This window comes from Colias philodice, chromosome 12, assembly GCF_061535455.1.
Source record: "Colias philodice isolate Cphi_HAF_F1 chromosome 12, ilColPhil1 Martin Lab GWU primary, whole genome shotgun sequence".
Classification (NCBI taxonomy): Eukaryota; Metazoa; Arthropoda; class Insecta; order Lepidoptera; family Pieridae; genus Colias; species Colias philodice.
Window position 1 is genome coordinate 5996593 of NC_143097.1, and position 23633 is coordinate 6020225.

Sequence of the window (23633 nt, forward strand, 5' to 3'; positions counted from 1 at the left end):
AGCTAATGCTGACGTCCTTGATAGATGTTGTATTTTTAGTATTCTGCAAGCTAAATTAAAAATTTATATTGATTCGGAACAATTTATACAGCTTTATAAACAACAACACAAACAATGGTAAATAAAGTGTGTGAAAATATTATTTACTTAGCTTTATTGAATATTCATAACATTAGTAAGTATGTAGACAGTAGAAAATATATCAATAAAAAGTACCTATTGTGTGTTCAGTTAGAGTTGATTAGAGTATGTAACACAGCTTATGAATGGCATTGTATGTAATGTCTGGGAATTTTTCTTAATATCCTTACAGATTTTAATATTTCAATAGCACGTTATCACTTGTTAATCTTGCAGTTGCTAATAAGTGTACAAAATATTGTGAAACGTAAGCCAAATATGCGCAAACATAAGTTAATGTTTCTCAAATTTAATAATAAAAGTATCGCAATTAATGAAACTTAATGGCAATTAACGTTTAAATATTTGTATGTACGGGATTATTGCGTAAAGCAATAAAGTCACGCTTGACTATTTTCACGCAGCAAGTAATATAAATAAAGAGTAAATTATAGCTTGTTGTATAATTATAAGAACACTTGACATTTATTTATTGCTAAGAATCTAGTTTTTTAAGGGCAGTGGTTCCGAATATCCGCCATTAAATATTCAGCTGAGAATAAAATTAGGTGAATTCTCTGGTGAATTAATCTATGCTTCCATACTAATAATATAACGAGTTTGTAAGAATGCGCTATTCTCAAAAAGTACTCAACCGTTTTATAAAATTATTCCGTGGTAGTTGTATACGTAGTATATTATTATTAGTCTGTGGTGGTAGGAAGCGTGCGTGATGCCTGAGAGCTGTAGGCTATATTTGTATCACAGGCAAAGCCGGAGCGGACCGCTAGTTTATAAATTAAAATTATACAAAATATTATGTTATTGATACATGGAGACCACAGTTAATAAAGTATACTTAACTAAAATACCACGCTGAGGAAAAGTTATCCTTAAAGCCTAAATTCTTCCTTATTCAGATATGTACGTGTTTCCGTGTATGTACATATAAATAAGTCCAAACTAGCTTTTGCTCGCAGCTTTTTATAATAGCTAATACCTAAACTAAACCGTTATTGAATCCACCTGGAGACACTCAAAAAAATTCATTTTAATCGGTCCAACCATTTCGGAAGAGTAATAAAGGATAAATCCAGTTCTGCTGCATCCTCCCATAATGACCCTGAAAGAACTTAACATGTACAATGTACTTGTCATGTTCATTGTAGTTACATGTTTCGTTTCCGTATTCCGATCAAGTTTTAATAATATCGTCACCAATGTCAATGTAATCCCCGGGGGTTAATCCGACCTTTCGAAAAATCAATTTTAAATTGATTTAACACTATCATTATTAAATTATTATTTTAAGAACAGTGCCACCTATTGAACTGTTAACGTACTTCGACGCTTGTTAAAATCATTATTCGTTTTGTATAAAATAATAGTTCCAGTATGCAAAAAAGTTTCTTTTCATTTACTCTAGATGTCACTATTCTAAAACTTAATTATAAAATACCAAAGACCCAACTATTCGATTGCATTTTTAACCGACTTCAAAAAAAAGGAGGAGGTTATCAATTCGGCCGGTATGTTTTTTTTTTTTTTTTTTTTTTTTATGTATGTACACCGATTACTCCGTGGTTTCTGAACCGATTTACGTGATTCTTTTTTTGTTCGATGCGGGATGGTGTCGAATTGGTCCCATAAAAATTTTATTCGGATAGGCCCAGTAGTTTTTATTTTATGAGCATTTTTGTCTGTATTTGTAAATGTTGCAAGTGCAAGTTTGAAGTCGGTTGTTTTTAACGCAGTTATTGACTTGTTATTATTTGCAAAGTGATAGGCAATATAATAACTGAGATGAGAAAACTGTACGATTTTTTCATACAATACATTCTTGGACACATTTGATACTCATATATTATGTATGCTTGATATTCAGTATACATATTAGTCAAAACTACTGATATTATAAGATTACATAATTTTAAGATATTTACATTGATTACACTTTACAATCCAAATAGGATTTCATGGATAATAAGTAATAAAAAACTGTAGCGCTAATTATTTTATGTTAAATTCTCTCCCTCTCATACCTCTATATATTTTATAAATAATTTTCTGCGTTTTAGTTAGTTTGACTTGCTATAAATGATATAATAAATTACAAGTTTCAATACCATGTAACATTGTTACATGTAAATTGTACACGTTAGGACTTCAACTGTGTCTCTACATTAAACCTACATAGTACATTATGTAACATATGTATTTGTGATTTAAATTGTGTAGGAGTTTTACAAAAAACTTATAGTATGATATGTTAAATTTCTAGTCATTATCAAAAGTATTGGATAGTGCAGAAGCTGAATTATAAAATTCCCAACTCGGGCAAAGTTAGAAGTGGCAGCTAGTCACAAATTATGCATAATTTATATTGATTTGGACGATAACAGTAACACCTTATTTATCTATATTTCCCTTATGCTTGGGCGTCTCTTCCTCAGTCGATTTTCATCCATAAATCAAACGTGAATTTTAATAATTATTTTCATTGCATTCCGTCAATAGTCAATTACGGCCATTGTTTTGTTTATGCTCTTCTAGCTTTCGCCCACGACTTAGCTCGCATTGTTTCGCCATAATAAATTAAATAGACATCATATACATTGTTATCCTTATGTAAACTATCTTTATATTAAAGCGATGTGTACTCTACGATATGAAAGAAATTATCCAGACTGGTTATACAATCAAACTTCTATATAAAATCAATGATAAACAATCTATATTTATGCTCTATGATTAATTGACTACATTTATACATTTACACAGGAAAACTTCAAATTATGTTCCATCATTGGTATACTAAAAACTTCGTGATTAAATGACCGGTCCGGTTAAACCCGTCATTACAATCCAGGCCAGACCAGAATCCTTGACGGGAACCTTAGGGAAGCCCAGCGTTACGTGCGGCTCGCACAATCGACCAAAAGTAGGACATCGAATTAATCGGCACAGAGACATCCGAGAGTCGCATTGGTTTTCTTTTTTTTTTGATATCGACTGGATGTTTTTGTTTAATGGCACTTAGATCGTATCACAAATTAAATATATTTGTTCGTGTGTTTAGTTTTATGAAGAAAAATTTATAAAAAGGACGTAATTTTTAGATTATGGGTCTGATAAGACCAGTTAAGCAAAGGTCATATTTTATAAAAGGTAAACGAATTTGAAAAAAAAAATCTTTTAGTATCTTGTATTTCTAATTATGCACTATCGTTAAATCATATTTCTTGGTGGTATAATCGTTTAGATTGATTTCGTGTCCTTTCGAAATAAGCATAAATTTATAATTTTCTTAATAATATTTCAATCAATATGTATGAGCTACTCCGCGTCTTTCTTGTTCCACAAAAAATACTCGGCTGACCTCCGCAGCAAGTTGCAATAGGCGCAGTTCGGAAAACCCGAGGCTTAATTTGCAATAGTATTTTTCTACTAAATTATTACTACAAATAACGAATTAATTGATTAGGCAAAAGGAAAATATTCGTTATCAATTATACTTCTTAAATAAATTCCTGAAACTGATTTCACAAAAAAACCTTATAACTTATTCAAAAAATTCCTTCACTAAAGAGCTACATCATTGTTACATAATACCGCTATCCAAAATCAACTCAGCGCTCATCTTGTTTTTAATTAAGTAACGGTTCACTGAAAAAAGGAAAAGTATAGAAGAGTTGAACACTGCTTTACAATGGAGCCGTCAAAAACGTAAACTAACATGACCGCTGGATGCGGTCAGCCGTTACATAACTACGGCGTCAACGCTCTCAATCCTCGACGAACCAAAACAAATGAATATATCACATACTAAATAAGCAAAACCTTATTTGTATACTTGTATTATACAGTAAAGATGTCAATAAGCACAAACATCAGAATAGATGATGTATTTTTTGTTAGTTTACACACAATTACCTATACTGACGCAGCTTTATTTTACGAAAAAAGTATTGTTATATACATATTTATCTAAAAAATATTGTATCTAAGAGCCAGCATTTTGTATACCATGGTGCGTCTTATGGTCACTCGAACCTATTTGTTTACAAGTTCCAGCCGCCGTAAGCATACATTCTGAATAGTGAATACATACCACATGGTACATAAACTAATAACCTAATTAAGTGTACCAACTATCGACGCAGTAACTGAGCTAGTCATCATTTCGAGCAGAAAGCATGGAATGAAATGATACCTAATAATACATAATTATGCGTTGCGTAACTTCATATATGGAAGAGCGAACTACGACTATTTCCTTTATTACTAGTGTATTTATTTTGTCGTAAAGTTATAAAGCATTATTGAAACATAGTATGGGTTTGTTTAAGGGTGAAAGGTAAAAGGAACATAATGATTTATTTTTGCACTACCTAAAATTTTCGACAAATGTAGAGTGTGCAAGGTTTCAAATAGGTACATAATAATTTATCAAAGAGAAAGATGGGTGAAAAGTTTAAATGTTATTTCATATTCATCTATCTACACGATGATGTTTTGACGGTTTATATACTAATTTTTTTTCCATTTAAAGCATACAGTCAGAAAAATACAAATATGTAAGGAAAAATCAAAAATGGTATAGTTAAATGTTATTAATTTATAGTTAAATGTTAATTTGTCAATTTTAGGGAATTGTCAATTGAAGTAGGAAATAAAATAAAATTAAATTAAAATAAACGAAATAAAATCATTGGTCGTATTTAATAATTTTTCATATTTTAAAATATCAGAATATTGTTATTATTGTCCTGCATATGAACACCTACATATGACTGTACCACAATTTTGCAATGGCATCCAAAATGCGCATCACGCGCGACCTTGTGACGTCACACATTATTCATGTTTATTATTGAACAAGACCCAACTTATAACCATAAGTATTGTACAAGACTTGGTGTTAAGAGTCATGGATGGAATGGTTCAGCGAACTGTTGCGCAAGCAGCAGCGTCAGCGTGTATTGCGCCCGCGCAGGTCCGGTTTCTGTTGCACTGGAAAGCCCGTCTTGTGCAAGTCTTCTAGCGTGTAATGCCAAATAAATCCTGGTTATGACCCTATTTTTTAACTTAAGTGGAACGCATGAGACTTAATCGTGTTTGCTATTGTGATACAAAATGTTTTATTAATGCTGTAGGAATTATTTCAAAATCTATGATGAGTTGGTACACTACCACATTGCTGTCATATAAATATGTATTATGATATAAATAAGTGATTGAATTCAATTTATATTATTTATTAGCATTATGAAGTAAATGGAGTAGATTTATTTAATACTAAATATGTTTATTAAATTAATCATGTACAGTGAAGAGAAGAAGCGAAAGAATATCATGCATCTATTATATAATATAATAAAATTTTATCTTCATCTTATTAATTGTACTACATTATTTGTTTACAAACGTTAGCAATGAGTCAGTGCTACGTCTATGCTAGTTTATGACGAATAGATATTCTAATTAGGCGCACGCGTTGAACTCTTTTCTTAGCAAATACCTAAATTGTGTCGTTGTAAACATATCGATTAAACTAAATAAAAAAACTGTATGTTTAAAATAGATATCAATAAAATTTGTTTAAAATTAACCAAAACTTAATGGGTTGAATAAAATGATTGGATAATATGGTTGTTTTATTACAATAAAAATATTTTTTTCTTTTATCAAAGTGCAATCGTATTTCGTTTACCAAAATGTTATAAACAATTTAAATAACGGACATTTTAAATAAATACGATGAACGAGACAGGAATTGGAAGAAAACTATTGATATGCATCAATATATAATGTAGATATGAATTTGACATTAGGTATTTTGAAATGCTTTTTTTTAATGAAAAATAAGAACTAATAATAGGCGAAGGCTAATAAAAAGGAGGAATTAACAGTATGAGTTACATATTATATGAGATGTTTTACACATAACTATAATATTTTAATACTTATATGTTTCCTATATGATACCTATCATGTTTTTGCTATTGTTTTCGCTATTGTTTGACATCGCTCTAATTATAGATAACCTTAGAAGGAGGATTAAGTAATCAATAATGTGTTACGAATATTATGTATTCTAAACAATATGTAACTTCACCTACATATCTTATATATATTCTATCCATAGTATATAAAAGGAATTGTCATATAGAGAGAAAGTAGGCCAAGACAATTATAACCAATTAGGGTGGTACATAAAGCAACAGCTACTCAATGTATTAGATAACAATATGCTACCATTTAAGGTCTATGTTTTTAAGTTTTTATCTATATGCTATCTGCTTTATTGCATACCTTCTATGTTTATCTACTACGTCCTATATTTTAATATATATAAATCTCGTGTCACAATGTTAGACCTCAATGGACTCCTAAACCACTTAACAGATTATAATAAAATTCACACACTATGTGCAGTTCGATCCAACTTGAGAGATAGGATAGTTTAAACATGTAGGTACCACGGGCGAAGCCGGGGCGGACCACTTTATATAGGTACATGTTATTTATAACTTTAAACTAAGTAGGTGTATTTAATTGTGAATAATTAAATATCTAGAATTTAAAAGCATCTGACACAGAGTGTACATGCTATTTTCTTGTTTATAAATTTACATTCAAACTAATGTATGTTTTCGAAATTAATCATAAAAATTGGATGAGTGAATGACGGAAGTTATTAGCACATTAGAAGATGAATCTGGCACTTTACGTTTATATACATTAGTTACCTACGAACAGAGCAATCATTGTTGTTGAATAATCATTTGAAAATCAAAGTAAACTTATTATAATAAGTTAAATGACCTCAAGAGCATCAATTTCACATAATTGAACATGATTTCAATTGTCAATTGTATTTTATGATCTCTTCAAATATCTAAAGAATGTGTAAAATAAAGCGACTTATAAAGATTCCCATAAACTGGTATTAGTTTTAGATTTTTATACTGTTATTGTTTCTACTCGTATACACATTCATAATTCATATAAAGACTCATTGTACCCACTGATGTGCTTTTATTTAAAGTAAGATTATTATAGAAGGTTTAGACTAAAGTAGTTAAGTTTATTTTAGTTAATATAATTGAACAAATTTACGTCGTGAAAACTGAAATACAAAATAAAATCTCTTTTTTTACTGATTTAAATGATTCAAATCGAAAACATTATAACTCTTCAAGTACCCAAAATTCAATACAGGAATACCTAGTGTATGAAAATTTTGGCATTAAAATATGTCACTATTTTTGGGATATTTTACCACTTTAACATCTTCGAAGAAAACTTTTCCATCAAAATATGTATTCAAATTGACATCCGCTAACCTCACCTTTGTGGATATCCCTATTGCTTAACGTCTAGTCGGAACTCATGAATGAAGCAAAGGGTTGATCAATGACAACTACGTCAAGCCCCGTACCACGATGCTCCTATTGGGGTTAACGATACTCGATTGTCGAATTTAAAGTCGCAATTTGCAAAGATCAAGTCATATTTGGGCAGCAATTTATGTGTTGTGGTACAGGCCTGAGTCGATCATCTTACAAAATCGGAGCGCGTGCATCTTTGCGTTGGTCGAAGTATAAAGCGTTGTGGTGGTAGATAAAGCAGTCATTCGAACGCAAACTAAGCAACAGTGAAGGAGTGAAAACGAAGTAAAAATTAATATAAGTGTAATAATATAAAGTGATACAAAATAATAAAATGTAAGTTACAGTGTTTGTGTATAATAAAAATTAAAAATAATAGTAAAAAGATGTGTTCGTTGATTAAATAAAAATGAAATTATTTGTTTAATATTATTATCAAATAAGAGATAATTATTGTGCACATAAAAATAAAAATAATAACGGAAATAACAAAAACATCAAAATAAAAAAGATCGAATAAGTACCAAAGTGTTAAAAGTTGTGTGCGAGCGATGTCAACTTTGTTTTTTTAATTAAAGCAAAAAATGCATGTAAGCTAAATATAAAATTCGGTAGGAAAATTTAAATTAACGGATTTAAGCAATGCGCTTTCACTTTCTTAAAGACCATAACGCTGCAAGTTACAATAGCAGGATGTGTTTATTCGATGTACATAAGATAGAAAACTTTAGATAAAGTGTAGATCTTTGAAAGCAGTTCTCATAATTAACATATTATGCTTTCTTACGCTTCTAATGATTCAACAGTAGTTAATGTTTACTAGTATTAAATAATAGTTTAAGAAATATACTGCAAGGGATTACGTAAAGAATACGGAACCGCACTTTAAATTACATCACAACGATTACGAGAAATTTTAACGCATTGGCAGAGATTGGGACGTGCTACTTTTACCAATGAAGCGTGTACCGGTTTTCGTTGACATTGACACAATTTGAGCTTTCTTTCATAATACCAACATCTACTATTAGGTAGCCGTAGCTCTTGTGAAGTTTTAAATATAAACCCAGCGACATGTACAACAAAAAAGTTTTAAAAGCCTATCTTACTAAGTTGTGAGCATTTTATTATATCTATTACTTAATGTTTAGAGCACACGAGAGAGTGCTTTCGCAGAGCTGCGCTTGTCTGTACAATCGTAACGGAGCATTGACGCTATGGAAGCTTATATAATCATTGTCCGCGAAAGTAAAAGTGATTCTCCACCTACCAGTTTCGTCATCGTATTTACTTCACATGTATTATGTTTCGTAGCAAAGTCTTAATATTTCTTTTTATTTTCAGACAATGCGGTGGTTTAGTATATGTTGCGTTCTGCTATTTGCTATAGCTAGCACATCAGCTGATTGGTCATGGAATGACGAAAAGTCGGACAAAGCTATAGAAAATGAGCCTAAATCATCAGATTTGTTGGAAGGTGAAGAGATGACTCAAGCAGAAGACAAAAAATCGAATAACGACGGATCCGTGCTCGACGATATCGTCGATGAACTCGTAAACAGCAAGCAAGGAAGAAGTTTGGGTGGTTTCGATGACGTCTACAGCGATCCTACTATAAAGGAAGCATTAGATGCAGGAGACGACAGTGAAGCAAGAAACTTAATCAAAGGAAGACTTTGCACTCTGGGACTTATACAAGTAAGAAATCAGTTTTCAAATTTGTATTTATAAATCAATGATCAATAGTCGTATAAAATTCCTAATTCAATATATTTCGTTTTACAGTGTGAAGATGACGATTCACAAGAGAAACGCACTTACTTATCTCCAGATCAACTTATATACGCCCAACCCGTAGATATTAAACCTATTGGAAAACCAGTGGCTTCTATTCCAATCCGTGGACCACCTAGAGCATACGGACCAGCAAAACCAATGCCATATAGACCTTATCCTCAGAAGGTTCCACCTAAGAGGCAAGGATATCCAGGAAACCGTCCCGGTTTTTCCGAAAAATATGGAACTGCCAGTAATAGTTTCCAATTTTCTCAAAACAATGGCTCTTACGGTCAAGATTTTAACTATGTCACTAAACCTCCAAGCTATGGTAATGAAGGACCCTACTCGTTCGAAAATCCTAAGCCAATCTATAATAAAATACCCTCCACACAACAATCAAATACAAAAACTGAAGCTGTAGTTCAACAACATGTTCATCATCACTACGTTCACGATGACTCAAGCAAGGATCCTAAAGTAATTATAAAACCAGTAGCTATACCAGTAGGATCAGTTGGTCACCTTGCGTCACAGATCCATAATCAAGAATCAAGTGATATTATAACATCTTCAGGAGCTGATTTCAGTGGATTTAATAATGGTGGATTTAAACCGATGACTGGTGGTTTTGTTCAAAGTAAACCAGTATACGAAAGCGATACCATTTATGGTTCTCAGTTTGGACAAAATAACTTCAACAAAGGAAGCTCCAATATTGCGAGTCAAGGTCTCCCGAACCAGTATTCCGAGTCCGCATTTGATGATCAAAAATATGGAAATTCTTTAGGCTCATATGCTTCTCAAAACAACCAGTTTTATAAGAAAGAACTTAACGTTGGTTCCAGTAATAATGTATATAACCATGGTCCGGCAACATTTGGTCAAAATAATCAATATCAAGAAAATTATCATGCCGGTAAAGCTCAAGGCTTTGAATGTGTCTGTGTAAATTATGATCAATGTCCTAGTCAAGAAATTATTGGTCGCAGAGATGATTTATACTTACCTATTGATCCCCGTAACAAGGGCAGTGAAATATTAGCCGAAGAATCAGACAACACCAATTCAACAAGTGAAGTGTTGTCAACAACGCCTAGCCAAAACGTTACTGAAGTCAAGAGTGTCTCTAAACGCGAAGCCAAGTCTGATAAAAATGAAACACCAGCCAAAGAAATAGAGCCGGTAAGCTTTTACAAACTTAATAATTTATCAGTATAAATAATTAATCAATCTCTATATCCTGTAAACATTCTCTACCTTTTCCTATAACCATACATTACATGAGGTGAAAACTGGGGTAACAATCATTTGACTATTATAATTCATTCAAAAAACAATAAACTAAAATAGACACTGACACATAACAATATTTTCAAAAGAATATTTTTTATTCAAATCATTGTTACTGCAGCGCCTCCTTGGACTCGCTGGCTATGGCGGAAATGGTGGTAATAACAACAAACAAGTGCAGCCCACGTTTGGGGTCTCCTTTGGGTTGCCTCAGCCTTCTCACAGTTATCCTGTCAATCCTTTTAATCCAAATCCTTTACAAAACCCTTACGGACCTGCTCTAAATTCAGGTGGCATAAACCTTGGTTTACTCTCCGTAAATCCATTGTTAGCTGTACAAGTGACAAAGAACGATTACGGGGAGAAAATAGTAAAACCGTTTGTCAACTTGCACGTAACACCAAATGAACATGTCGTCAATAAACTTGGACATTTGTTTCATGAAAAAAAATTATATCTTTTAAACAAACATGAACATTATCACCATTAATAATAATAATAATAATAAACTCTTTATTGTACACCAAATAAAAACAATACAAAAGAATAACAGCAAATAGGATTATTGTACAATAGGCGGTCTTATCACTAACAAGTGATTTCTACCAGACAACCTGTGATCAAGGAAATGCTGGAAGATTATAATTTTGGAGGTGTAAAACAAAGCAAGCATTACTTTATTAAATAAGTACCTATAGATAATATAATAAATAACATATAGATAATATAAAATAAACATACATACATAATATAATAAAACATACATACATAAAAATATATATATATATATAAATATATTTAGTATGTGCGAGTTAGAAATATAAATACAAAAGACGTTACAGCGAAAGATAATAATTTTTAACCAATCTATCAAAGGAAGATATTGTTTGGGCGTGTTTTATTGTATTAGGTAAAGCATTCCAAAGGTTTATAGCACGTACTGTGAAAGAGGAATGATAGAAATCTGAATGATGAGATGGAATCAAAAGAGAGAGATTATATGCAGATCTCAACACAAGGCTATTGGAACAAAGAAATTTAAATCTCTCCTTTAGGTAGATTGGTGTTCTAACATCAAATAGAATGCAGTAAAGCAGATGAAGAATGCGTGCATTCCGGCGAAGGCGTATAGGTAACCATTTCAGTTTGGTACGGAAAGAGGATACATGATCATATTTACGCAAACCGAATATGAACCTTATGCAGAGGTTTTGAACACGTTCAAGAGCATCTAATTGATTTTCATTAAGGTCAGGATAGGCGCTGTCACAGTAATCAAGTATAGGGTGAAGCAATGATTGTACTAGCTCAACCTTAGTGGGAATTGGTAGGACATTACGTAAACGTCTAAGTGAAGCGGAAGAGCTAAAAACTTTTTTACGCAATTCCTGTAGCTGTTGTGACCAGGAAAGTGTTTGGTCCAGATATATGCCAAGGTTTTTAACAGTGGAGCTGTATGGAATAACGATCCCATCAACAGTAATCTTAGGAATACCAACCCAGTCAATTTTGTTAATGAAGTGACGACTTCCTATTATAATGGTTTGAGTTTTAACCGGGTTGATATTTAAACCATGTGTTTTGCTCCATTGGATTATTGAAGACAGGTCTTTGTTGGTTTCACGTATATAATACCCATTATAATAATCCGCATTATAACCACAATGTTCATAATCCCTACCCTCGACCACCATATCAGTTCCCACCGCACTACAACCCACATTATAGTCAGCCTCCTGTATATTCACCTCATTATTCTCACTATCCTAATCACTATGGGATAAATTCTTATAATTCGTTAAGAACCCCTTCCTCTAATGATGATTATTACGATGATGATAATGTTAATAATTACGACAATGACTACAATGAAGGCGATCATTACGGCCATGAACGGTCTGCTAATGTAAGCCAAAACATAGATAAAAATAATTATGCCAATCGCTTTGCCTATTCCCGATCCCTAAATATTCCAAATAACTCTCACGGGGCAAGCCGGGGAGAACAAACAGTCCGGTTTCCTGAAAGTCGGAAAAGAAGAGACGTAAAGACGGAAAATAATAAGCCTGAATTTATACAATAGATCAAGAGCCCACGACGGCCAGACTTTCCTTTCTTTCGGAAAGTTGAAAGTTTCTCTGTATATGTCTCCTATACAGATAAGAACGACCAGCGACTATCAAGTTTGGGTTGTGGTTACTTTGGCAGGAAACAGGTAGTGAAGGTGTATAAAATAGTACCTAACTTTCATTATAGTCTAAATGCTAAATTTTATATATGTTACTTGGGGACCTATAAAAAGACATTACCTTAAGAACCAGACAGTTTTCATGGTTCTTACATCTAGCCAGACACATTTAAAAAATAACTAACATATCATCAAATTCACATAACTACCTAAAAGCGTAACAAATATGAAATAACCCACTAAAACATTAGTTAACTATAATTATTAAAAAAATAAAAGTATAATATATAAGTAATAAAGTTATTACTTATCTTTTACGGGGGTTTATGTTGATGAAATTTCACGTATCTCGATGACACAATAAAAAAGTCATCGGGATACGTGAAATTCCATCAACATAAGTCTAAGTAAAAGATAAGTAATAACTTAATTACTTATATATTATACTTTTATTTTTTTTAATAATTATAGTTAACTAATGTTTTTAGTGGGTTATTTCATATTTGTTACGCTTTTAGGTAGTTATGTGAATTTGATGATATGTTAGTTATTTTTTAAATGTGTCTGGCTAGATGTAAGAACCATGAAAACTGTCTGGCTCTTAAGGTAATGTCTTTTTATAGGTCCCCAAGTAACATATATAAAATTTAGCTTTTCAACTATAATGAAAGTTAGGTACAATTTTATACACCCTTACTACCTGTTTCCTGCCAAAGTAACCACAACCCAGACTTGATAATCGCTAGTCGTTCTTATCTGTATCGGAGACATATACAGAGAAACTTTCAACTTTCCGAAAGAAAGGAAAGTCTGGCCGTCGTGGGCTCTTATATTACAAGAGGTAAAAACCTCCATATAAAAATTTAAAGTATTTAATAGTCCTTGGTGATTAAAATAAAGTCTCACAATGTATAATAATGTCGATAATGGAAGAAGTGTTTTTAAATTTTACATTATTTTATTTATAGCGCCAAGGATACTTCGGCCACAATCAAATTCAACAATGCAGTCAAAATCAAGTTTGCTGCCGCCGGCCTCTTCGTCCCCAAGCTTCAAATCGTGGCCAATGTGGAATTCGACACTCCCAGGGAATCAATGGCAGAATCAAAACACCTGCATATGTAGATGGAGATAGTGAATTTGGAGAATATCCATGGCAAGCGGCTATCCTCAAAAAAGATCCTAAAGAATCAGTTTACGTTTGCGGTGGTACCTTGATTGATGGTCTTCACATCATGACTGCTGCTCATTGCATTAAATCGTAAGTATTATTTTAATATCCCTTTACCTTTACGAGTTATTATGAAAATAAAACATAAATATATTTTTAAAATTGCACATCGGTACACTTTCAATTAATTGTTATTTTTTATTTATTATAGATACAAAGGATTCGATCTACGAGTGCGCCTTGGTGAATGGGACGTTAACCACGACGTAGAATTCTATCCTTATATCGAAAGGGACGTGATTTCTGTTCACGTGCATCCTCAATACTACGCCGGTACTTTAGACAACGACTTAGCAATCTTAAAATTAGATCACCCAGTTGAATGGACTAAATTCCCTCATATTAGCCCAGCATGTCTGCCAGACAAATACACAGACTTCTCAGGACAACGCTGCTGGACCACCGGATGGGGTAAAGATGCGTTTGGCTCAAATGGAAAGTACCAGAACATTCTTAAAGAGGTCGACGTGCCTGTCCTCCCTCACGGTCTGTGCCAACAGCAATTAAGACAAACACGATTAGGATACAATTATGAGTTGAACCCCGGATTTGTCTGCGCGGGAGGTGAAGAAGGCAAAGACGCTTGCAAAGGTGATGGTGGTGGTCCCCTTGTCTGTGAACGAGGAGGCACATGGCAGTTGGTGGGAGTAGTATCTTGGGGTATTGGTTGCGGCCAACCAGGTGTGCCAGGAGTATACGTCAAAGTTGCACACTATTTAGACTGGATCTCACAGATCACTGGAAAGTTTTCGCATTATTAAGTCATAATCGAATTAAGACTTTTTGATATTTATATGAATATTTAAAGGAAGGTCGTTATTTATTTAAGAATGTTAATTTATTATTTTTCTTTGAACGGTAATGTTCAGAGGTTTAAGTAAATGCTTGTGCAGTTTATTGTAATACACATTTGAATAAAAAAAAATAAACATATCAAATTATTTTTCTTATTTTTCCGCAACATATACTACATTTTTTGAATTTCATTTGTTTACATCTCTTCTAATCTGTTTTACACAAACAAACATTTTCCCAATAATATTTGCAAATGCAAGAGACATACAATATTCTTTATCGCTAATCTTTCACAGAAAACATTGTTTTAACCCTTTGAGTCCCTATTATAAATAAATATTATAATATTTTAACAGATGTAATTTGAAAAGTTATTGGTAGGAGACATCATAAAGGTTTAGGTTTGATTTTTATTTATGAAATAATTTATATCGAAAAGGCTATTTAGGACCTTTAAATTTTCTCAACAATATTTTTCATGCAAACGATGCTTTTCAAAAGATACGTGGTGCTATTTAAATTTCAAATATTGCAAAGAGTACGCATACAAAATTGAGTTGTTGTTAAACCTGTGAGTTAAACACTCAAATATCCTGAAGTGTCAATGCCATAATTTATATGACAATTATTCCATAATAAAACGACAATTGCGTTATAATTTATTTAAAAAAATAATCATAACACTCTACACTCAGTTATATAAATTGTTAAAATGGCTGGTAGAGGAACTGATCGTAAAAAAGCTAAAGATAAATCGTCAGCTAATGAAAACAGTGATAACTTAGCTGCTTTTACGTTACCCGATTCGCTACCATGCTCTGAGATTGAATTTGCTGTAATTTTAAGAAAAAACAACAGAGCTAATTGGAAAAAAATTGTAGAAGAAAGGGAAGAAGAGCTTAAAGAACTTGAACGATACAAAGAAAGTAAAACAGAACCAATACCTAAATCACCTTTTCTCAGTTAGTAAAGTTTAATTTATTTCATCAGTTACGTCTTAATAATATGAATATTCAAAGAAAATCATAAAAATGTATCTGAACAAAGACAATGATTTATGTATTTTTTCTATTCATCTCATTGTTTGCTAGGTTACGCTTAGGGCACACAGAAACTGCTACATGAAATTTAATGGTGTGTTGAATATTCACGTGTTTAGCAATTACTTTCTAGATGGTATGGTATAACAAGTACCGTAGACAAATCATAATATACAATTTCAATTTTCATATCTCTGCACAGTGTGGAAGATATGAATATAAATGAAATTCTGAAAGTGCCACATTATTGATAATTGGAGAAAAACAAAATTATAAGGCGCCTTCTAAGACACGTAGAGTAGATATTTATTCATCGGTTCAGTATTTAATATTTATTGATAGGCGATGGAATGAATTACATTCATCAATACGCTAGTTACCTACTCTTCAATAATTTATACCACGATGCACTGGTATTTATTGGCGGAAGACCGTATTATACTTTACATGAAACAGGTACCTGAGTCAGAGTATATCACAGTCGTATAAAAATTAAAAATACAAACAAAGCTCCTTTGCCGATTATAAACTACTAGCTTACCGCCCATGGCTTCGCCCGCGGTTACAAAGAAAAACCCGCGTAAATTCCGTTCCCGTGGGATTTTCAGGGTAAAACCTATCCTATGTGTTAATCCAAGTTACTCTCTATATGTGTGCTAAATTTTATTGTTCAGTACTATTTGCGTGAAAGAGTAACAAACACACATACACATTCGCATTTACACCTCACAAACTTTCGCATTTATAATATTATTACTTATTAGTAGGATAAAATAAGAAACATATTTTCGAAATTTTAGGAACGGAAAGCGATTACATTAAAAATGAAGTATTTGTCTATTTAATTCCCGCTTTGGAAGAAACGTTAAACAAGGCAAAAATGTGGGACGCATTGAGAATTCAGAAGTGCTTCTTTAATGGAATAGACCACATTGTAGAAGTATAGTACCTAACAGTTTATCTATTGATTACTAATATTTAACCAATGTTGCCAACAATTTTAAACAATTAGCCTAAAATGAACTTATAAGTACATCACATCACATTAATAATAAAACTTTGAAATCCCAGGTTTGAGAAAAAATCTCATGCTATTTTGAATTCTGAATATTGACATTGACATCGATCATTAAGCTAAGTAAATAAGTAGGTACTTCTTCCAAGCGTTTTTTTATAATAATAGGTACATTTACATATAGATGTAACATATAAATTTTACGTATAGGTAAGTAGTTGAATATAAACACATATATGTATATACATATAATAATATATCCTCTTCCAGTATTTATGGAATAACAATCCACGCTATCCAAATCGAAAAACAAGAAAAATGCATTTATTCAACATGCCATGGGTTCGAGAGTATCTTCAAAAACAGTACGTTAATTTGAAATTATGTAATAATTTATTTTGTATTTTATATCAGCGCCTTTTCATTGCAATACGCAAAAACTATCTTCATAATTTTTTCCTGCAGAGTTACAGCAAATTCAATTCATTTTCATTGAAATAATTGCTTTGTTTATTTACATAATATCATAAAAATACTTAATATAAGCTAATGCTTATATTTTAATTATATTCTAATCGCATTAATATGCAATGTAATAATATTTAGCTTCTTAGTCATCGCTTATTTTTATACACTTCTAAAAACTCTATAAGCATTTATCTGCAATAAAACTATGTGATAAATTATCTACAATATAGTCTTAGTCTAGTTCTATTGTGCGAAATAATATTATTTTATAATAAATAATCGTCCAAACTCATACTTAGCCCACGGCCGTATTATCCCAAGTCGTGGCTATGGCCTGAAGACTATGCAGCCACTCTAATACAAAAGAGTGTCCGTCAGTACTTTGTGCAAAGGGAGGAAGAAGTTCAAGAAATGAGAGAATTTTGGAAGGTGAGTTATCTTTTTAACACGTTTTTATTAGCATGACGTATGTTTGTATGTAAGCAACATGTTTGTATGTAACCCACTTCAATCGAAAGGAAAAACTTTAAGGATCAGTTAAAATACAATAATTTAATTAGTTTAAGAAAGTTTCTAAATTTTTAAACTATATTCATCATTTATTATAGCTAAAAGTATTTGTATTCATGTTATAAATTGTATATGAACAAGACACCTCTTCACTACATAGTATAAAGCAAAGTCGCTTTCTCTGTCCCTATGTCCTTATGTCCCTATGTCCCTTTGTACGCTTAAATCTTTGAAACTACGCAACGGATTTTGATGCGGTTTTTTTTAATAGATAGAGTGATTCAAGAGGAAGGTTTATATGTATAATAACATCCATTAAATAGTGGAGAAGTACTGTTATTTTTGAGGTTTCTAATGTGATGTCGTAAATAATTACATTTTTTCCGCTTACATTGCAAACGCAGGCTGAACCCTACGAGTTTTATCAAAATAATGTACTAAGTATTGTACACATTGAAAAGGTCTACAGAAAAGTCCGCGATGGTATATGTCTATCTCTTATGGATAACCCACAATAACTTTTTTTTGTCGTTTACTTTTTACGACAAATAATGGCTAATTTTCGAAGCGATTTAACCAATACAGCATTAATCCTTAACCAATTAAATACCTTGAATACATTGTTCATTTAATATAGATCTATATGGCCCTTTACACCGTATGATTTAAGTCAATATTTTCGAAGATATTACAGATTTAAAAATTGCGGGACGTAGCGTTTTATTTGCGGCGGTACCGGCCGACCGCCATTGCACCCGTGCGAAGCCGGGGCGGGTCGCTAGTGTACTATATAATGAAAAATGTATTGGGGAGGTGCCTTCACAAATACAAAATGAATGTTGATCAAGAATAGCTTGACCAATTCAACTAGTTTATTTTTTATATGTGTATTGTTACACATTTAGTATGCCAAATAATTTATGAACATTTGCATTTAGATTAAAAAATGAAATAGGTTATCAGGGACATCAGAAAGCAGAAAACTAACCTACATTACAATGTTGAATTTGGTACCATTAATTTATTTCAGTCTTTTTTAAATTCTAAATGTTTCTTTTTTTGTTTTAGAAATTGGATATGGAACACAATTTACCTGAAATGGACACTAATCCATTTTTAGCCAAGAAATTTGCTTCTTTGCAAACTTTCCACAAGAATTAGTTGTATTTAAATAAAAGACTGTTGAACTTAATGTTTTTTTATTTTAATCAACTATAACCTACTTTATAAAATATTACTTCTAGATTGTATGTGAGTAATTAATTGTTATTGTACGGATTCATTTGTTTAAAAATTTCTATACAAATTTTAGTGTAGCATAATGATTATACATGTTAGCCAAAAAGCCAATAACACTTTAAAATATAGAATTAAAAGTATGATGATATCATTAAAATTCCATTCAATTTCCATTCCATTCCATTCATACCATTTCAATTTCACTAATTACAAAAGTTTTTAAACAAAAAGAACCATATAACATCATGTACTTCTATATATCTGCTGTAAACCTCTTTGATATCTATTGGTCGAGGGGAACTCCTTCATACAGAGATGGACTAGCAGGCTTTCCCAACCCCATAGTGAACTGTACTGTTGGCTTTTCATCACCTTTGGCTATCCTCTTCACTCTGTTTGGACTCGACTTGTAGCTAAGCGGCATCACAAACTCCTTCAGTGTCTGAAATTTAAAATAAAATAGTTAAACAATAATACTATTTTTATTTTGTTTTGTTTTAATGCTTTCAAGGCTATCTATGTTCAATTTTATTATATACACTAGCAGTCCGCCCCGGCTTCGCCCGTGGTACATATTTCGCAATAAAAGGTAGCCTATGTTCTTTCTCAGGGTCTAAAGATTATATGTGCCAAATTTCATCAAAATTGGTCCAGTAGTTTATTAGCCTATTCATTACAATCAAACAAACAAAGTTTTCCTCTTTATAATATCAGTGTAGATTTTGATTTGTATGAAATATTGTCATTTTTTATAACTACTTTTCTATACATTATTATGATAAAATTAAATTTAAATAAGTTTTGCAATGATTGCAACATCTAATAATAAGTAACTACTAGACTAGAGTATAGTTCTTGCAAGATCGAACTGCACATTTCACCAATAATATATAACTTATTCATTCTCTTTTAGCTTCTATTTTAACTAAGAACCTTAAGACCTTAACCAGTATAAAATAAATTCAACAAATCATAAAGTATACATTTTAAATGTTGCAATAAAACTGACTTAACATACCTCTAATCCCTTCTTCTCATGATCTCTGACGATAAATCTTTTCATTAATGGTGGCATTTCAATACTATTGGGCAAAACAACTTCAGACATGTTGTGCTCACTGCTAGTTGACTGTAAGAATTTGCTCTCATCATCCTTAGAGACAAGTTGATAGTCAGGTTTATATGATGTACGGTAGATCTCGGCTATCTGCGGCAATTTCCTACCTCTAAATGTTTTCTCGACCCAAACACGGACTCGGCGACGTTCCTGAAACATATTATTTAAAAATCACAAAATAACCTAAATTTACTTTGCATAAATTGTTGTAAGGCCCACTTACTTCATCAGGACATGTTTCTACTTTAACAATTTTCATGTAAGTCGGTTCAGGATATCTTTGAAACATTTGACGAACTATCAGCCTTCCTACACCAAAATTTTTAAGACTTCCAACTATTTCCCACAATGTCTTGCCTTTAAAATCAGTTGTACGTCCAACATATTTCACAACCTTCGTTGTCATTGCTAGTAAACAATATATGTATACAACACTTGTTTTAAATTCTCAATGAAGCCTTTTGCTTGCTTTTTGTGATTTTATTTAATAAAATCAAGTATAAAATTGTAATTTGTACACCGAATCCAAGACTTGGACTGACTTGGACGTGACATTTGACAAGTGACAACTGACAGCCACAGATATACCACAAAATTATTGAAGAGTATAAAAAGAGTAATCGCCACGAAAGAAGTCCTGTAGGACTGGCAACATGTTAAACATTATTTATTAGGATGTTCAGAACCACAGACATAGATAGACTACGCAAGTACCGCGATCTGTATGAAAACCAAGCGTGTCATATTTTTTGTACTGACCTTGACGCGTTATGACGTCACGAGCGCTTTTTAGTGATGGTAATTTCATTTTACGCTAAATCGATTAGGACGCCACTCGCGCGGCGATTCTAGTATCGTCCTATCCCATCGAAGTAAATCGAAAGAAATCAGATCAAACTAGATCTATGTCTAAGAGGTAATTAAATAAATGAATCGTAATCGATTACTAAATCGATTCAAGACAGAAAAATGATAATTACCATAGACAGAGGAATGATAAAATAAATTTATAAACCTTTTAATATTCTAACAAGTAAACTAATGTGTTTTAGCTTTTTTTTACATATGCCCATTGAGTTACCGTGTACTACGTACTAGAGAGGCCATCGAAAGAAAGTAATGAAACTGTCAATCAATCAATCTTTATGTCCCGTTGCATCAATCCATTTGCACGCCTCATAAGCGAAGCGTTGAGGTGGGTACTACTGTCACTTCGCGCAAAACATCTGATTTTTCAAACTTAAAATGTCTTTATGTACCATACATTGCACTTGTAAGATAATACATACACACACATATTAAGAAAAAACACTATTTTTAACGTTCATGATATTTTTGATGTCATTTTTGTTATTTAAACTAGTTAAAAAACAGTTTAAAAAAGTTCTGTCTTGGACGTCCGTGTGTCTGTATGTGCGGATCCTTTTTCTTGTTAACACGATAGCGACCGAAATACTTTACTAATCGAGTCTTTTTTTTTCTCTTACGCTTGAGTATGCTCAGGAATAGTGTGTATAATGTGGTTTAATTGTTATTTAATAAACAAAAATAATAATTAATAAATATTTATTAAAAAAAATTATGAGGCGTGCACTTTTGGATTTTCCAAATTATTTTATTTTTATTTTCTTTTATGTTCGGGTTACTTGGAAAACTGAAAAAACAAACATAGTCTAAGCAATAAGGAGTTTTCTTAAAAAACTCCCAAGATGACACTTTAACTAATGGCGTCCATGTCATCATATTTATTTTTAGTACCTTTGTATTAAAATACTTAAAAGTTCTAGGTCAAGTCGTATTAAATGACAAAAAAAATCTATGCCTTTTTTTCTGAAAAATTGCTCCTTCAAATTATCATTTTTCTGTTCGATTATAAAATCGATTAGAATCGAGAACTGTTGCATCAAATGAACATCACTAACCACAAAATTGGACAGAAAAATGAGAAGACGCTATTCATTGCTTGTTATCATACGACTCGATCTTTACCGTGCCAAGTAAAAGCCGCAATGTATTCCGAATCATTTCGTATGATTTGGTATCCGTGTTTGTCACGATCGTTTTCCACAGATATTCTTTATTTGATTTTAAAATAAATAGTGCATATTCTGATTAGAAAATTACTTACCGGTGGAAGGAAACATCTCTGCTAACTCGGCCACTCACAGCTGTGGAGTTTCTACAGTTTCTAACGGCGTAATTCGGCATTTTACTTTATTCAGCTTTACGTCTTTCCTTGGCGAACTGCAAGCGCGGACTGAGTGTAGGCCAGCGTCAAGTAAGTTTCAAAATCTTAGTTTGGACACGGGAAGTACATACACTCGCTTAGTCTATCTTGATACATGTCTGTGTTCAGAACCAATGCAAACTTAGCACCACATCAATGGAATTTTGGGTCGAAAATGACCTCGATCGATAGGTCTCCGTTAGGTCCTTTAAGGTCCCACAATTTTTTCGTTAGGTCCCCATTAGTTTTTTTTTAAATATTTTTTTTGAATTTTGGGTATAAAAAAATACACTTTAGCACCCCATCCATAGAAATTTGGATCAAAAATGACCTTAATCGATAGGTCTCCGTTAGGTCCTTTAAGGTCCCACAAATTTTTCGTTAGGTCCCCTTTAGTTTTTTTATAAATTTTTTTTTTTAATTTTGGGTATAAAAAAATTACACTTTAGCACCTCAAACTCACAGCGGTAAACTCATAATAATTGTGTCCATGGCTTGTGACCGTCTTGTGACCCTTTTCTACTTAGCTTTTCTACAATACGACGGACCGTGGGCGGACCTGTCAAGTTCCACAGTTCTTGTTTCTGCCGTAGGACTTCTGTCGTGGTGAGTTGGTGATTACTTTTTATAAATGTCAATGTCAAGCATGGGCCATGGCGATTGGCGCGAAAAGATGAAAATAGACAATTACGTATTCAGAAAAACCCATAGATGCAAGTTCGGAAAACTTTTCTTCATCTAATTAGTGATTTTTATAAATTGTACCTATGCACAATTTTAATACAAAAACAGGCTACAGGACTGAAAAAGTATATGATCCATCTCTTATTACTATTTTCGAAGAAGATAAAACAGTTCGTTGATAAAACAGTCAAGACGAAGAATCAGATAAGCTATAAAATATAAATAATTATAGATTCCAAATTCTAGTCTATCTGAATATATACAATTATATCAACAAGATAGCCATTAGCTATCTCTCTGTGCTATCTCTGGTAAGTTGTTTGTCTACCAACCATATGCATTAGAAATTAAGAAACCTTATCAATACCAACTTACCTACATACTTTACCATGAATTAATGACAATAATAATTAGAATAGCAAACAATTTGATTATTCTTCTAATTATTCTGCTCTTGCACTCGCACTAGTTTTGCAGTCTCAAATAAATTTTATTTACACCATTTTTATATGGGTAAAAGTTTTGTAGTTTGTATT

At 32.2% G+C, this 23633-nt stretch overlaps 3 protein-coding genes across 3 annotated transcripts; 2 read left to right on the plus strand and 1 right to left on the minus strand.

The window, feature by feature from the left end:
* The first annotated feature begins 7689 nt into the window (after positions 1-7689).
* LOC149484078 (uncharacterized) lies at positions 7690-14940 on the plus strand. The gene is given in 7 exon segments (XM_089701550.1): positions 7690-7850; positions 8859-9212; positions 9300-10475; positions 10705-11066; positions 12219-12708; positions 13740-14032; positions 14154-14940. Coding segments are annotated over 6 exon segments (3282 nt in total). The 5' UTR covers positions 7690-7850; positions 8859-8861; the 3' UTR covers positions 14764-14940.
* Positions 14941-15153: 213 nt separating this feature from the next.
* Positions 15154-19018, plus strand: LOC149484079 (IQ domain-containing protein K-like). Its single transcript, XM_089701551.1, has 5 exons — positions 15154-15759; positions 16638-16777; positions 17123-17217; positions 17620-17749; positions 18899-19018. The coding sequence occupies exons 1-5, from the start codon at positions 15510-15512 to the stop codon at positions 18989-18991; spliced, it is 708 nt and encodes a 235-aa protein (XP_089557677.1). The 5' UTR covers positions 15154-15509; the 3' UTR covers positions 18992-19018.
* Positions 19013-20729, minus strand: mRpS34 (mitochondrial ribosomal protein S34). The gene is made up of 3 exons (XM_089701548.1): positions 20410-20729; positions 20088-20336; positions 19013-19511 (listed from the first exon to the last, which is right to left on the minus strand). Exons 1-3 carry the CDS (start codon positions 20590-20592, stop codon positions 19353-19355), a joined length of 591 nt encoding a protein of 196 aa, XP_089557674.1. The 5' UTR covers positions 20593-20729; the 3' UTR covers positions 19013-19352.
* Between the last annotated feature and the right edge of the window lie 2904 nt (positions 20730-23633).

Bases quoted from the DNA above. Each gene is read 5' to 3' on its own strand.
- LOC149484079 (XM_089701551.1), top strand. From the start codon at position 15,510: ATGGCTGGTAGAGGAACTGATCGTAAAAAAGCTAAAGATAAATCGTCA. The intron at 15,760-16,637 runs GTTAGTAAAGTT...TCGAAATTTTAG, and splicing joins ACCTAAATCACCTTTTCTCA to GAACGGAAAGCGATTACATT. The intron at 17,750-18,898 runs GTGAGTTATCTT...TTTTTGTTTTAG, and splicing joins AAATGAGAGAATTTTGGAAG to AAATTGGATATGGAACACAA.
- mRpS34 (XM_089701548.1), bottom strand. From the start codon at position 20,592: ATGACAACGAAGGTTGTGAAATATGTTGGACGTACAACTGATTTTAAA. The intron at 20,337-20,409 runs GTAAGTGGGCCT...AATATGTTTCAG, and splicing joins TAGAAACATGTCCTGATGAA to GAACGTCGCCGAGTCCGTGT. The intron at 19,512-20,087 runs GTATGTTAAGTC...TTTAAATTTCAG, and splicing joins ATGAGAAGAAGGGATTAGAG to ACACTGAAGGAGTTTGTGAT.